The 13905-nt window shown below is 36.7% G+C and overlaps 1 protein-coding gene across 6 annotated transcripts in view; it reads right to left on the bottom strand.

Moving 5' to 3' along the window:
* The window catches only part of WDFY3 (WD repeat and FYVE domain containing 3), a 245777-nt gene that overhangs the window by 83752 nt on the left and 148120 nt on the right, over window positions 1–13905 (bottom strand). For all 6 annotated transcript variants that reach the window (XM_047090586.1, XM_047090584.1, XM_047090585.1 and 3 more), the window contains 7 exons: window positions 13014–13174; window positions 10708–10819; window positions 8779–8969; window positions 7221–7373; window positions 3525–3598; window positions 3277–3438; window positions 1816–1910 (listed from right to left, as the gene is read on the bottom strand). In XM_047090586.1, the coding sequence (XP_046946542.1) occupies window positions 1816–1910; window positions 3277–3438; window positions 3525–3598; window positions 7221–7373; window positions 8779–8969; window positions 10708–10819; window positions 13014–13174 (948 nt within the window). The remainder of the gene's footprint in view (window positions 1–1815; window positions 1911–3276; window positions 3439–3524; window positions 3599–7220; window positions 7374–8778; window positions 8970–10707; window positions 10820–13013; window positions 13175–13905) is intronic.

Here is a 13905-nt window from a genome sequence, read left to right on the forward strand (position 1 = left end):
TCAGTTTCTCCCCTTGTAAAACTAGGAGAGCAATAATACCTATTTCATAGAATTGTTACAGGAATATAAAAAGCACTTAAATAGTACCTGGCAGACATTAAGCACTCAGTAAGTGTTATTCATTGATTTTATCTTATGCTTCTCATCCCCTGCTAATTCGCTTTACCAAAGAAACATCAACATTGTTCCCAATGAGGCAGTAGATGAGTGGTCATCAGCAGTCTTATGTTCTGTTAGCATTTGCAGCAAATCATTCAGCCTCTCAAATCTTAGTTTCTTTTTTGAAAAACATGATTACAACACTTCTCTTCTTATTCATGAAGCACTGCAGAGGCTGTGCGCCAGGCGGTATAGCCAACATGGAGGAGAACACCTTTGTGAGGCACTGACTCAACAGTATTTTTCTCCCCTGCCCAGGTGGATAGTGGCGTAAGGGAAGTCATTTATGTGATACGATTTTGGAACAATGTAACATTACAGGTAATAATGTAAGTAATGCTGACAAATATAAGATATTGTGAATTTAATTATAAGTCAACCTAAAAGGTTCTTCTGGAGTGCCTGGCTGCTCAGTGAGAAGAGCAAGTGACTCTGGTTCTTGGGGTTGTGAGTTTGAGCCCCACACTGGGTTAAGAGGTGACTTAAATTAACCTAAAAGTATATAAAAATAAAAGGTTCTTTCAATGCTTTCCGAACAAATCTCCTATCCTAGAATATATAACAGGAAAAATACAGAACAAGGGGGGGAAAACATGCACCACATGAAGAACATATATGAATAAAAAACATGCACCAAATTAAAAAAATGGTTTGTCATGGACCCCAAATCCCGCAACTTACGAAACTACTTTCATTTTATATTTACATAAAAGATTCTAAGTAAAATGTTTTTTTCTAAGTGACTACTAAATCTTTAATAGGAAGACAAAAATAATAGTTATACACATATAATTCACACTAGCAAGTGTCTGTTTCTAAAGAAATGTATATAAATTTTAAAAAGTCAATTAATGCTCAAAGATAGCTAAGAATCCAACTCTTGATTTCGGCTCAGGTCATGATCTCACATTTTGAGAGTTTGAGACCCGCATCCAGCTCTGTGCTGACAGCAAGGAGCCTGCTTGGGATCCTCTCTCCCCCTCTCACTCTGCCTTGTCCCCGCTCTCTCTCTCTCAAAATAAATAAATAAACTTAAAAAAAAAAAGTCACACAGAATAGAGTTTGCTATTTAAAGGAACACTGCTATGAATCTTCTAAGAATATGAAAGATTTAATTAATATATTCTATTCTTAAGTTTGTTTTTACAGTGATTTGACAACTCTGTATGTTATGCTATGCTCACAAGTGTACCTACCATCTGTCACCACACAACACTATTATAATACCACTGACTATATTCCCTTATGCTGTACCTTTCATCTCCGTGACTTTTCTTTTTTCACTGCTTTAAGACTGTGCTTTTAATTCATGTATAATTAACATCCAGTGTTGTATCAGTTTCAGGTGGACAATGACTCAACAGTTCTATACATTTCTCCATGCTTGTCAAGGTAAGTATGCTCTTTATCCCTGTTATTTCCCCATCTCCCCACCCACCTCCAGGGAAGATTTTAGTTTTAAAGTAAAATCCACACCCTATTAAATTCCATAGGTAATTTTGTACTTCTGCATATTGTACAGGCTTAAAGACAACTGCGAAAGACCAGAAAAAGCAATGTAAGGAGAAAAGTAATATAATAGCATCATATGTAATTCTAAATTGTGCCAGAAAACGGGGCGTGGTAATTACTTTTCAAGCCCCAGACTTAGCTCACCAGTATCAAGCTTCTCTTCATTGTTTATTTCCATAACTACAAATTTCTCACAAACTGCAAACGTTGGTAAAGTAGAAGAAATAAACTGGCCAAACCTTTAAATATAAGAAAAAAAGTTACAGATTTTAGATTTTTCTCTGCCCCAAAAAACCAAAAATATAAAGAAAGAAAACACAAAGAAATGAAAAAGTAGTACTCCTTGTTTTAAATAATCTCTTACAGACCTTTAGGTGATTGCATTTGGTTTACTTCCCCTAGGACCATCTCAATTAACATTACCTGTAACAATGTTTTAAAATAGGCAAAAATATATTCCCCCAGAAATATGAGTCCTTTAATGTACTAACCCTTTAATGCACTTAGAGAACCAAACAGTATGATCCAAATTAAAATGTCCTAAAAAAATAAAATAAATAAATAAATAAAGTCCTAACATTATCTATGTGGATCAACTGTAGCCTAGTAGACGAGAACCTGGGTTTTGGAAACACAGGTAATGTTAAAATCTTGGCTCTATCAGTTTTTAATCTTGTTACTTGAGGCAAGTAGCTTAACTTCTCTGGGTTTTAATTCCTTAATCTGTAAAGTAGAGAAAAATAAAAAACTTGATAGGTTTCAGGGATAATTTTAACAAAGTGATCATTAAGAGTTCCAGAATGGAACTATTTAAATCTAGATTTAAATAAATGTTGTTAAATGGCAATAAACAATTATCTCCAAAATAATTTTTAAACTCCAGTTTTAAATCTTTTGCCAAGTTACAAAAATGTCTTCAAGGTAAATGAATATCAAAGTGAGTGATTTACATTCTACACAAATCAGAGACTAAATCAGTCACTCTGATTTTCACCTGTGATACCTGGTTGATTACATGAAAACAGTCAAACTGAGTTTAAACAATTCTCTATTCGGAAAATACTTTGGTTAGACAGCTTTTTCCTTCCATTTTTGGCTAAGATGGGAATTACCAGGTGGTGAGTAAAACTATTCTACAGATAATCCATAAATATGCCTTAAGCCATTTCTCATTAGCAGCAAAATAATACATCATATAAAAGGTTTGAAATATACAAAAATAAAATATCACCATCTGTCTGGGTGATAGAAAATAAATATATAAAAGAGATGGCATGCCTGCTACAGGGTGTGTGTGTGTACACTTGTGCACATACGCTTGAGAAGTAGTAGGGCTTAGGGAAGACGTACCAAAAATTCCTATACTGAACACTTTTATGTCCAGGGCAAACTCTCACTGGGCTCAGTCCTACATATTTTCTCGTTCACTAATGACAACAACTGGTTTTGCTTTATAAAGGCAAGGGAATATTTTTTGTGCTTACAAATATCTTGAATGTTAACATTATAGGTATCACACAGGCCTAAGAACCAATTTCGTCTCATTCATTTTAATCTCATTGGTACTTTTAGTTAATAAACAGACAGATGCGAAGTTGTCACTACCTGAGCAGATCATTGCTGTTGGGAAAACCTTGCAGTAAGAAGCTCAGCACATTACTAATGGCAGCAATGGTAGGCTGGGATAAAGACATATCTCGAAGAGTCAGGAGCAACTTGGGGATTAGCTGGAATTCCCTCATTAATTTGGCATTCTTTGAAGCTTCACTATAAGAGAAAGAAGACTTCATATGGTCTGTGCTTATCATCTCTTCTATAATTGAAAAATAAACTACACAGATATTAACTAATACCTGGACTCAGTGAGCAGCTCAATAAAGTGTTCAAATAAGGAAAGATGAAGTTCATACGGTGCATGGAGCCAAACCTAAAATAAAAAGAAAGAAGAGTGGTTGGTATATTTAGGGCTAAGAAATACCCAAATGACTATCCAACAAACAAAAATGCGGCACATAGAACTTATTTCACTTATATAACTAACTGACTATAACCACCTTATAAATTTTTATTTGGTGAAGCCCTATGAAACTGTTTGTACAGAAGACTTCTGGTTCTCTTCATAAAGGATTAATTGCTATGGAATTACCCTCCTAAACAACTGGAAAGGCAAGATCTATAGAAAGCTTATATGGAAATCAGTGACTGAATATTATTACTGAATACTGAACACGACATACGGAAAAGAATGAATACTGAATGCTGTGCATTGAAGACAAAGACTAAGTGACCGAAATCTCATGTGGGGTCCAAAATTGGAAATAACCACTGCAGAACTGTACACCAAACAATTCCTGGAACCTAACAAAGGTCTGAGACTAGTCTGCACTCCCACCAAAGAGTGGGTAGATTTCATAATACATGGGGAGTTAGGTAGAGGCCTTAGAAGTGAAAAACTGAGTATTCGTGCTAGACTAAAGGTAACTCTAGGGCCACCCTAACAAATCCTAATAGTGTGCATCAAAAAGATAACTACAATGCCAGAGCAAAGTTCGATACTTTTATAAGGGAAAACAACGAAGTCTAGCACTTAATGATGTAAAATTCAGTATACAATAAAAAATTACCAAGTATGCAAAGAAAAAGGAAAATAGGACACATAAGTAGGAGAAATATCAATTATTACATATAGCCCAGAAATGACAGATGTTAGATTATTAGGACTTTAAAAAAGCTATTAAAAATATGCTCCAAGGGCACCTGAGTGGCTCAGTCAGTTAAGCCTGTGACTCCTGATTTTGGCTCAGGTTGTGATCTTGTGGCTCATGGGTTCAAGTGTGTCAGACTCTGCACTGACAGTGTGGAGCCTGCTTTGGGTTCTCTTTCTCTCCCCAGCTCTCTGCCCCTCCCCCGTTCCAGCTCACTCTCTCTCAGAATAAATAAATAAACTTTAAAAAAAATAAATAAAAAAATAGGCTCCACATGCTAAAGAATGTCACCAAAAATCTGAATATGGGAAGGAGAAACAGAAAAGAACCAAAGATGCAAAATGAACTTCTACAGATGAGAAGTAAAATATTTAAAATAAAAAATATACTGGATGGAACTAACAGCAGATTGGACACTGCAGAAAATAAATCAGTGAGCTTGAAGACACAACTCAAAATCGAGCATGAGAAAAAGAATGAAAAAGAAATTACTAGATAGAGCATTAGAGACTTGTAGAAAAATACCAAGTAATGTATCACATATGTAATTGGAGTCCAGAAAAGGTGCTGGGGAGGGCACAAGGAAAAATAGCTGGAAAAATAATGGCTAAAAAATTTTGAATTTGATAAAAATGACAAACTCACAGATCTAAAAGTCAACAGACTCCAAGCAGAAGAAATACAAAAAAAAAAAAACAATGGAGTGACTGACATCTTTAAGGTATAAAAAGAATTTTGAACAGTTTACTGGAATTCTATTCTATGCAAAAATACCTTTCAAAAAAAGAAAAAAATAATGACTTTTTTAGACGGAGAATTTAAGGCTAGTAGGCACTATGAAAAATGTTAAAGGAAGTTTTTCATTTAGAAGAATTATATAAGATGGAAATCTGGATCTATACAAAGGAAAAAAATGCCATGAATATTATATATGTAAGTAATTATGTATAAAAGAATTTTTGAATGTCTTTAAAAGATAACTATTTAAGCAAAAATAATACAGAAAGTATTGTGGAGATCCATAAACATATAGAAGTAAAATGCTGGACTATAAGAGCACAAAGGACAGAAGGAGAGAAATGGAAGTGTATCTTTGCAAGATTTCTACACTCTAGGTAAAGTGGTATAATATACTTTGAAGACAGACTGAATCATTATAGAGGTCTATTATAAATTCTAGAACAACCACTAAAAAAGAAAATGCCTATATTCTATAACCAGTACTTTACTTTTATCTGTCAAATGCTGTTTTAAAAATAGGATGAATTAAGTATTATAGACGATTATGGCTTGCAGTAATTAGGAATGCTATATGATGCCATAAAGTGTGCAAGGAATTTAAAATGAAGCCAAAACTTGTCAAACAACTAAATTTCTGATGTTTGTATTATAAGATTTTAATCAGATACTTAAAACTAAAAGTAACCCATGATTTAAACATACCAGTTACCAGATGAAAACAAGCCGGGCTTCATTAGGTAGGTCTCCTTAGTACTACCAGAGTTCTCTCTGCATACCTTTACCTCTGTGCTTTCACAAGTTTTTAATCATCTATTTATTTGCTTTTCTCTTCTAATGGACTAAATGCCTGGAGGCAAGGACTCTATCTTTTATTTTCACATCATTAGCACCTAACACAATGCCCAGCTCAAAGATGCTCAGTAGGTATTTTCTAAAAGAATGAGAGGTTTGTGTATTATAGTTTTAAATATCGGGTTGAGAAATGTATACTTTATTGTGTTGGAAGGGAAATCACTGCAAGTTTCTGAAGGAGTGATATGATTATGCCTCAGAAAGAATGAGGTCAAAAGATCTATGGACAGGCTGAGGAAAGGGGGAAAGAAGTGACAGTTATCCTAGTAGGTAAGAGGAGCTCATTAGGGCTTAGACTAGGATGTCAAAGTAGAAACAAAAGGGTCAACTACATGAAATATGGAAGTACAGTCTATAGGACTTAATTTCAGACTGTTTATAAACAGGGAAGAAGAAGAGGGATGATTTTTCAATTTCAAGCCTCAGTGACTAGGGACATGGTGGTATTATTAATAGAAACAGAAGTTAGAAGGAAGAACTAATTTGGGGAAGGATGGTTAAGTTCAGTTTAGGTGTTGCTGGGACATAAAACGAAAATGTTGAGCAAGAGATCGGAACTAAGTGTGGAAATTAGATGTCAAGCTAGAGATTCAGATTCGGGGCTCAACTTTGTAGAAGATGAGGCTATGGGATGGGGTAAGAACCTCAAAGAAAGAAAATGATAAAAAAGATAAAGACAGTGGACGATTTTATGTAAAATAATGAAAATTCCAAAGCCAGAAAATTATGGGGAAAGCAGTGAGAAAGACACAGGAGCCAGGACAGTGCTGCCTGAGGGCGAGCAAGAGAGCTGAGTGCTGTGAAAAGAGGGAGACCCTGCATCATTTGCTCTGGAGCTGTGGGTACTAAATATGGAGTATGAGGCCAGGCTGCTAATACACTTCCAGATAACGTTTCAGGAAAGCAATTAGGGCACACAGCCTGTTTGTTAGGGATTTAAAATAACTGGCAAGACAGAGCTTACAGTATTTATGAGGCAGAGGAGTTCCAGCCTAGACTTCACAGCTAGCACACATTAAGTACTAGGCACCACTGTGGGTGGCAGGGATATAGATGGAGACATGATCTCTCTACACATGAAGCCAACAGCTCCACAGGGGGTTTAAATAATAGTTCAATACTAAACTATTACTTAATATTAAACTATGTGTTTAATACTAAAATAAATATTTAAAAGTTAACTCTATCAACATACAGAATAAGAAATGGATTCACTGACTACATATTACCAGTTAGTATTCATGTACATACTTCGAAATCACAGAGTAGATCCTGGAAGGCAGTTGAATTTGGAATAATGGAGGTCTCATGTCCACTATCAACAGTTCCCACCAAGGAAAACGTTAGATGGAGAATGTGGCTGTTGAGGAGGGAACGTTTCTTCTTAAGCAGCATTGCCAGCAACTAAAAGGAAGCAATACCAAATGCCCTTTGATCAGTCATCACAAACATACACACACACACACACAAACACACGTGGGAGACCTCTATGTAAAGCAATTCCTAAGACTTCTAAGCTGACTTCTATATTCTTATTATGACAATAGAACATTAGAGAAATCTGAAATGAAGGGTAATCCCATCACTATCATTAAAATATCTTTTACCTTTTCAATTCATATATATGTAAATTGTTGCCATCATATGCATACAATTTTGTCTCTTTTTCCCCATAACATTTTATTGAAAGGATTTTTCTTTTGCAACATAGACTTTATGATTACAATTTTAAAACGGGTGAATGTGGGGTGCTTGGATGGCTTAGTCGGTTAAGTGTCTTGACTTCGGCTCAGGTCAGATCTCACGGTTTGTGAGTTCGAGCCCCACATCAAGCTGTCTGTTGTCAGCACAGAGCCTGCTTCCGATCCTCTGTTCCTTCCACCCCACTGCCCTTCCCTGCTTGCACTCTCTCTCTCAAAAATAAATAAACATTAAAAAAAATTTTTAAAAAAGGTTGAATGATAGGTTCTGGAATGGTTTTAGAATTATTAGTCATTCTCATACTGTTGGAAAATTTAGATGGTTTGTATATTTTCATGGTAAAATATACCACAACAATCATTTTGAAAGTTCTGCAAAATAAAACACTTACCAAAATAGTGTGATTAAATCTACAGTAAACAGTAAACAGTTTATTCACTACTAATGAACTACCAGCTACAAGTTAGAAAAGGCATTTGTACTTCACCTACACTAGAGGGATTTAATCTTGCTCCAAATACTTGTTTCTCTTCTGACAAATCACTTTCTGCCTAAACCTAGTAGATTGTGAATATATGAACACTGTATATATTTTAAATCCCACATGACTATTCAGGATTAGCAATGGCACAGATATTATACAGTGGCTCTCACATCCACTAGGTAAGTAAAGGGGGGGATAAAGACGACCAGGTGTGGAAGGGAGAGACAAGGAAAACAGGGAAATCTCTGGATCTATCACCCATCTGGCAGTCTCTAGAGCAGCTGGCAATATGACCCTATTTCATTCCACTCCTATTTCCATAGAGGAAAATAACTCCAAACTAGCAAATCTATGAAATATATCAAAGCTATACTGAGATAACACAGCCTAATTCAAGAGTTTAGGAAGTGAGATTTGGTGCAATAGGTTAAAAAGCTTGAGCCAAAATAAACAATTCATCTTCTCATTTGAAATACATTAGTTTTACTAAAAAGTACTGACTTTTAAAGTTTACTTGGATGAGATCATTCTTCCAGAGTTTGAAAAAAATATGTATAATGAAAATTGAGAAGATTTTTTTTTTAATGCCGAGTAAAGTGAAGGCAAAGCTCTATGGTTACAAACCTGGTAGCCTTTGATTCTTTCCATTTCTTTGCTGGCTAGTGGGTTACTCTTGACCACACAAACCAGGGCCTTGACTGCTGCATAGAGCCCTTCCACATCAGAAGCCATGGCCACCAGGCCCAGGATGGCTGCAGCTCCACCAATGTACTGCAAAGTAGTGGCAACAGGCTTAGGGACAAATGTTCTTACTCCTGATCAAAAGATAGTGAAGAATAATTAAATTCCCCATGTAAACAAGAACTGAATAAATCATCTTAAGAAGTATTTAATTTTAAATTATACTTAAAAGTAAATAAACACCTCTATCTTAAAACAAAAATTCTAAAAACAAATCCAAGGTAGGATGTGGAAGGTAATAAATGCGAATGTCTACACTCTCAGAGATGAGGTAGGAGTAAAGGAGTGAGTAGAGAAGGGCTGGGTTTGAGAGCAAGCCCAAAGGTTCCGACTGTGTAGCTTTGGACACTATAAAGAAAAAGCACAGAGGCACTGGGAACACATTTCTGAGGTGAGTGAGAATGCTTTATTAGGTACTGCTGGGGAATAAACTTGGGGAGGGCAACAGCACTTTAACTCTGAACTGGGGAATGGGATGCGGATGTCATCCAGGCAAGGACCAAGTATTCCCAAGAGAAGCCAAGCCGGGCACCTCACTGACCATCACTCAAAGCTCTCCTAGTCTGAGTAACACTGCATCAGTGACCCCAGGAGAGCATAATTATGTGGAAACACAGGCCTAGAACTAACTTCATGTCAACTAAAAAAAATTGCATCTATATTCCTAACCTTGTTTTTAAAAAAAGGCATTGGTTGAATGTTGTTTGTCTATTAATCAAGATTGAGTTTTCCAAAAATTAAACTAACATGTGTTTTATATTTTTATATGCTTTGCAGCATGCATAATACTTGCATATATTATGGCACAAAATTTTGAAAACTACCTTGTAAGGTAATTAGGAGCAATATTACTAGTTTACAGATAAGAAGTTGAAGTCTAAAGAACTCAAATGTCTGGTGTAATGCCACAGAGTGACAGAATAGGAGCTAGAACCTCAATCTTTGAATTCTTCACCCACTGGTCTTTCTACTATTCCATGTGCTGCTATATTTTTGCAAAGGACATAGTTCAGGCTCAGTAAATACTTGCTGTTATCAAATAAAGAAAAACCACTATGTGCCTTAGCATAAAGGAAACTGCTTTATCACGCAGTGTAGTTAAAGAAAAAAACCGAAGTTAAGATATGTGCATATCGAGGCAATAAAAATTGCCAATGTCTGGTAAACATGTAGGAGTCTGACTTGCATAACGCTAACTTTCTGCTAATCTAAAGAGAACCAATATTATGTATTGATTTGTGTGTTAAATATAGAATGGCTGGTTCTGAATTTTGAATCACCTGACTGGATTATGTCTCAGGATTCTATCTAATAAAAAAAAAAATCAACTCTTTTTAAGCAGACATCAGGTATAAGGCTCTGCAGAATGTCTACCAGCTCTAATGTTTACTATAGTTGGATTCACTGTTTACACTCCAAAGCTCTTATGTCTACCTCACTTCCAAATAATAGATACACTCATGGGTGTCACCAACACTGAAGAAAACTATGCAATTTCCATCAATATTTCTCTAAGTCTTTACATCTGTCCCTAAATGTAAGTGTGAAATTTACCTTGAAATTACACAGAAATAGTCAGCGTTCATCAGTGCTGACAAAAGGGGGACAAAGTTAATGGGATTTTTAAAAAGATTATGATTTTTAAAGTTGACTGGAGTTTGAGATTGTTACATTAATCTCTAAATATTGCAAGAATGCTACAGGTCGGCACTATAAAATGTGAATTTAAACACCTCTCCTCCTGTGAGGAAAAGTGAATGCAGATTTGAAGGTAAATAAAGAAGTTTAAAACAGTAAGACAATCTGACTCACCCAGGTATCCAATCAGAGTAGCCCCAATTGTCCGTGCAGGCCCATTAAGATGTCCTGCTGAATTGTGTATCAACTTCACAGGAGTGGCATTCTCATGAGAGGAAATGCCTAACTGAAGAATAAGAAAGGAAAAAAAAAAAAGAAATGTAACTATAGAAGAACAGTCTGAACATTTTATTGGAAAAGGAAAAAAAGAAAAAAAAAAAAAAAGACCTGACTGGTACCATATCGTTTCTTTCTCTCCTTATCAGAATACTAAAAACATGGGCATTCATGTTTTTAAAATATATGAGCTCTTCCAATGGGTAGAAACTCACAGAAAGTAAATTAAATACAATCTGCTCAGATAAAGATGGTGAGGGGGCCTTGGAAACAGTTTCAAGGGTCTTTCTGAATGAAACTGTCATAGTTTAAAAGTTCTTATCATTCACTGCCTCACAGTATTTCTGATTAGTGAACATAATATTAGCTTCACTTCATTTCCAAGTAAACGTCACATAAATTATTCAAGCGTTTACAGATAAAACATGCCTACAGAAAGGACATGTTAAGTTTTGCACGTGTACACACTCATACATGTAATGAGCCTTCAAAGCAAACGCAATCCTAAGACTTTAATTCTACTGTTACCTGTAGAACTAAATTTACGTATAGTTCATGTTCCCTGGAAGATAGTACATGTATTTACAGACAAACGACTGTTAATACTTACTGTTCCCAAATCCTTTCCTTCCAGTCTGTTGGTCTCCTTCCCCCTGGGCTTTGCCTCCCCTAATCAGCCAAAACACCTTGCCAAGCTCACTGATGACACTCACATCACTAGACCCACTGGTCATCAGTCCTCAGTCCTAGTCTTTCTTGACGAGACACATTCGCCATGGCAAATCATGGATTTCCACCACATCAAACTCTCCTAGTTTCTCTCCTTTCTTGTTAGCTGTAGCTCCTCACTGTTTCCTGCTGGTTCTTCTTGATCTCCCCAGCTCCACAGTCCTGGATATTCCAGGTCTCAGTCTGTCCCTTTCCACATCTATCTACACTTTGCTGAGAGCATCCAGTCTTGTGGCTTTAAATACCACCTCTGAACATCTATGGTTCAAATCTCTCCCCTGAACTTCAGATTCATATTTTCAGTGGCTTTGAGATCTCTACTAAGGTGTCTAATATGCTGCTCAATTTTCCCAAAACACAGTTCTCAATGTCCCTCTCAAAACTGCTCTTCCTGAAGTTTTCTCCAATCAGAAAAACTCTATTTTCTTCACTGTTAGAGCAAAAAACCTCAGAGTTATCCTTGATTCCTTCCTTTCCCTCCCATTTCACACCCAATCACCAAAACTATTAGCTTGATCTTCAAAACAGACCTCAAATCTATTCATTTCTCATCACAGCCACTGCTATCACCCCTGTTCACAAGCCCATCATCACTCATACGAATTATTACAAAACAAAACTACTCACCTTTTTCCTACCTTTGTCTCCCTTCAATCTATTCTTAATAGAGGTCATAGTCACCCTGGCTAAAAAGTCAGTCATGACATCTCATTCGTTAGGTCTGGAACCCTATAACGCTTCCCATGTCACTTAAAGCCAACACCTTTACCACTGCCTATAAACCCTAAGTGGTCTAGTGCCCATTACCTGTTTGAATTCTTCTCCTACTACCCGGTTTTCTCTCATTTGCCCTAGTCGCACCTGCCTCCGTGGCAGGCATGCACCCTCCTCAGAGCATTTGCACTTGTACTGCTGGGACAACTCCCCCTGCCCGCCTCCCACCCCCGATGCTGTACCATGCCTATATTTTCATGACTTGCTGCCTCACTTCTCTCAAGTCTTCTCCAATTTCACCTTTTCACCTTCCTTTATTTTTTTGCAGACACTCTTCATCTTCTAACATATCCTATGATTAGGCTATTTTCTTAGTTATTATCATTTGTCTCTCCACTACCATGTAAGAACCACAAAGGCAGGGATTTTCTCTGTATCTTCTGCTGTGACCTAAACCAAATGATACCTGGCACATAGCAATTATTTTCTTTAGTTATCTGCAGTTCAATTTAACTGCCAAAAAATATATAAGGATTAATATAAACCATGCACTTAGAAGGAAATTCTCACTTTTCCAAATTAAGCTAATTATCTAAGCATGTTTTGGCTTAAACCCAAAGCCAAATAAAACAGATATAAACAATACATAAAAGGCATTATTTTCAGGGACTACTCATACTTGGGTGGTAACTGTAACAAAGCTTGGAAACACTGTTCCTGAGAAAAGCAGCCACAGTTTACTAGGAAATCATTCTGCTTACCTGCTTAGCGATGGCTTTGCTGTCCAACTTGTTGTACACTTTCCGGATTCTTGCCACCGTTAGGGAAGACACAGAGAGTGCATAGAGGCCAAATGATACTTTTTCTTCCGGTACTAATGACACAGGAGATGGGACTACACCTTCAGACTTTGCATCTTTACCTTCAAAAGAAGAATGATCCTTTTCAAAATTGTCACTATTTCTCCTGTCCTAACACAAATTTTTTATTCTTACTATTTTTAAATGGGTAGAGTTGAGAATCCATTTTTTTTTTAAGTTTGTTTTGAGAGAGAGAGACAGAGAGAGCATGAGTCAGGGAGGGGCAGAGAGAGAAATGGGGAGAGAGAATACCCAAGCAGGCTCCATGCTGTCAAGCATAGAGTCTGATGTGGGGCTCGAACTCATGAACCCGAGTTGAAATCAAGAGTCAGATGCTTAACCGACTGAGCCACCCAAGTGCCCCAAAAATCTTTTAAAGTGGAACAAGGGAGCTAAATTTAAAAACTATTCTATTGGGGCGCCTGGGTGGCGCAGTCGGTTAAACGTCCGACTTCAGCCAGGTCACGATCTCGCGGTCCGTGAGTTCGAGCCCCGTGTCAGGCTCTGGGCTGATGGCTCAGAGCCTGGAGCCTGTTTCCAATTCTGTGTCTCCCTCTCTCTCTGCCCCTCCCCCGTTCATGCTCTGTCTCTCTCTGTCCCAAAAATAAAAATAAACGTTGAAAAAAAAAAATAAAAAATAAATAAAAACTATTCTATTTAAATTTTCAGCTATTCATTTATTTCTCTTTAGAAAAGAGAAAATCAGCTAGTCATAGACCTTTACATTCCAAGTTTTATTCTTAAAATGTGTTTTACGAACAGCATAATGTAAGGGGAAAGAGTTTTAACTGTT

This window comes from Lynx rufus, unplaced genomic scaffold (genome assembly GCF_022079265.1).
Source record: "Lynx rufus isolate CCGP_SWC_20201006 ecotype Redwood Valley unplaced genomic scaffold, mLynRuf1.p SCAF_3, whole genome shotgun sequence".
NCBI lineage: Eukaryota > Metazoa > Chordata > Mammalia > Carnivora > Felidae > Lynx > Lynx rufus.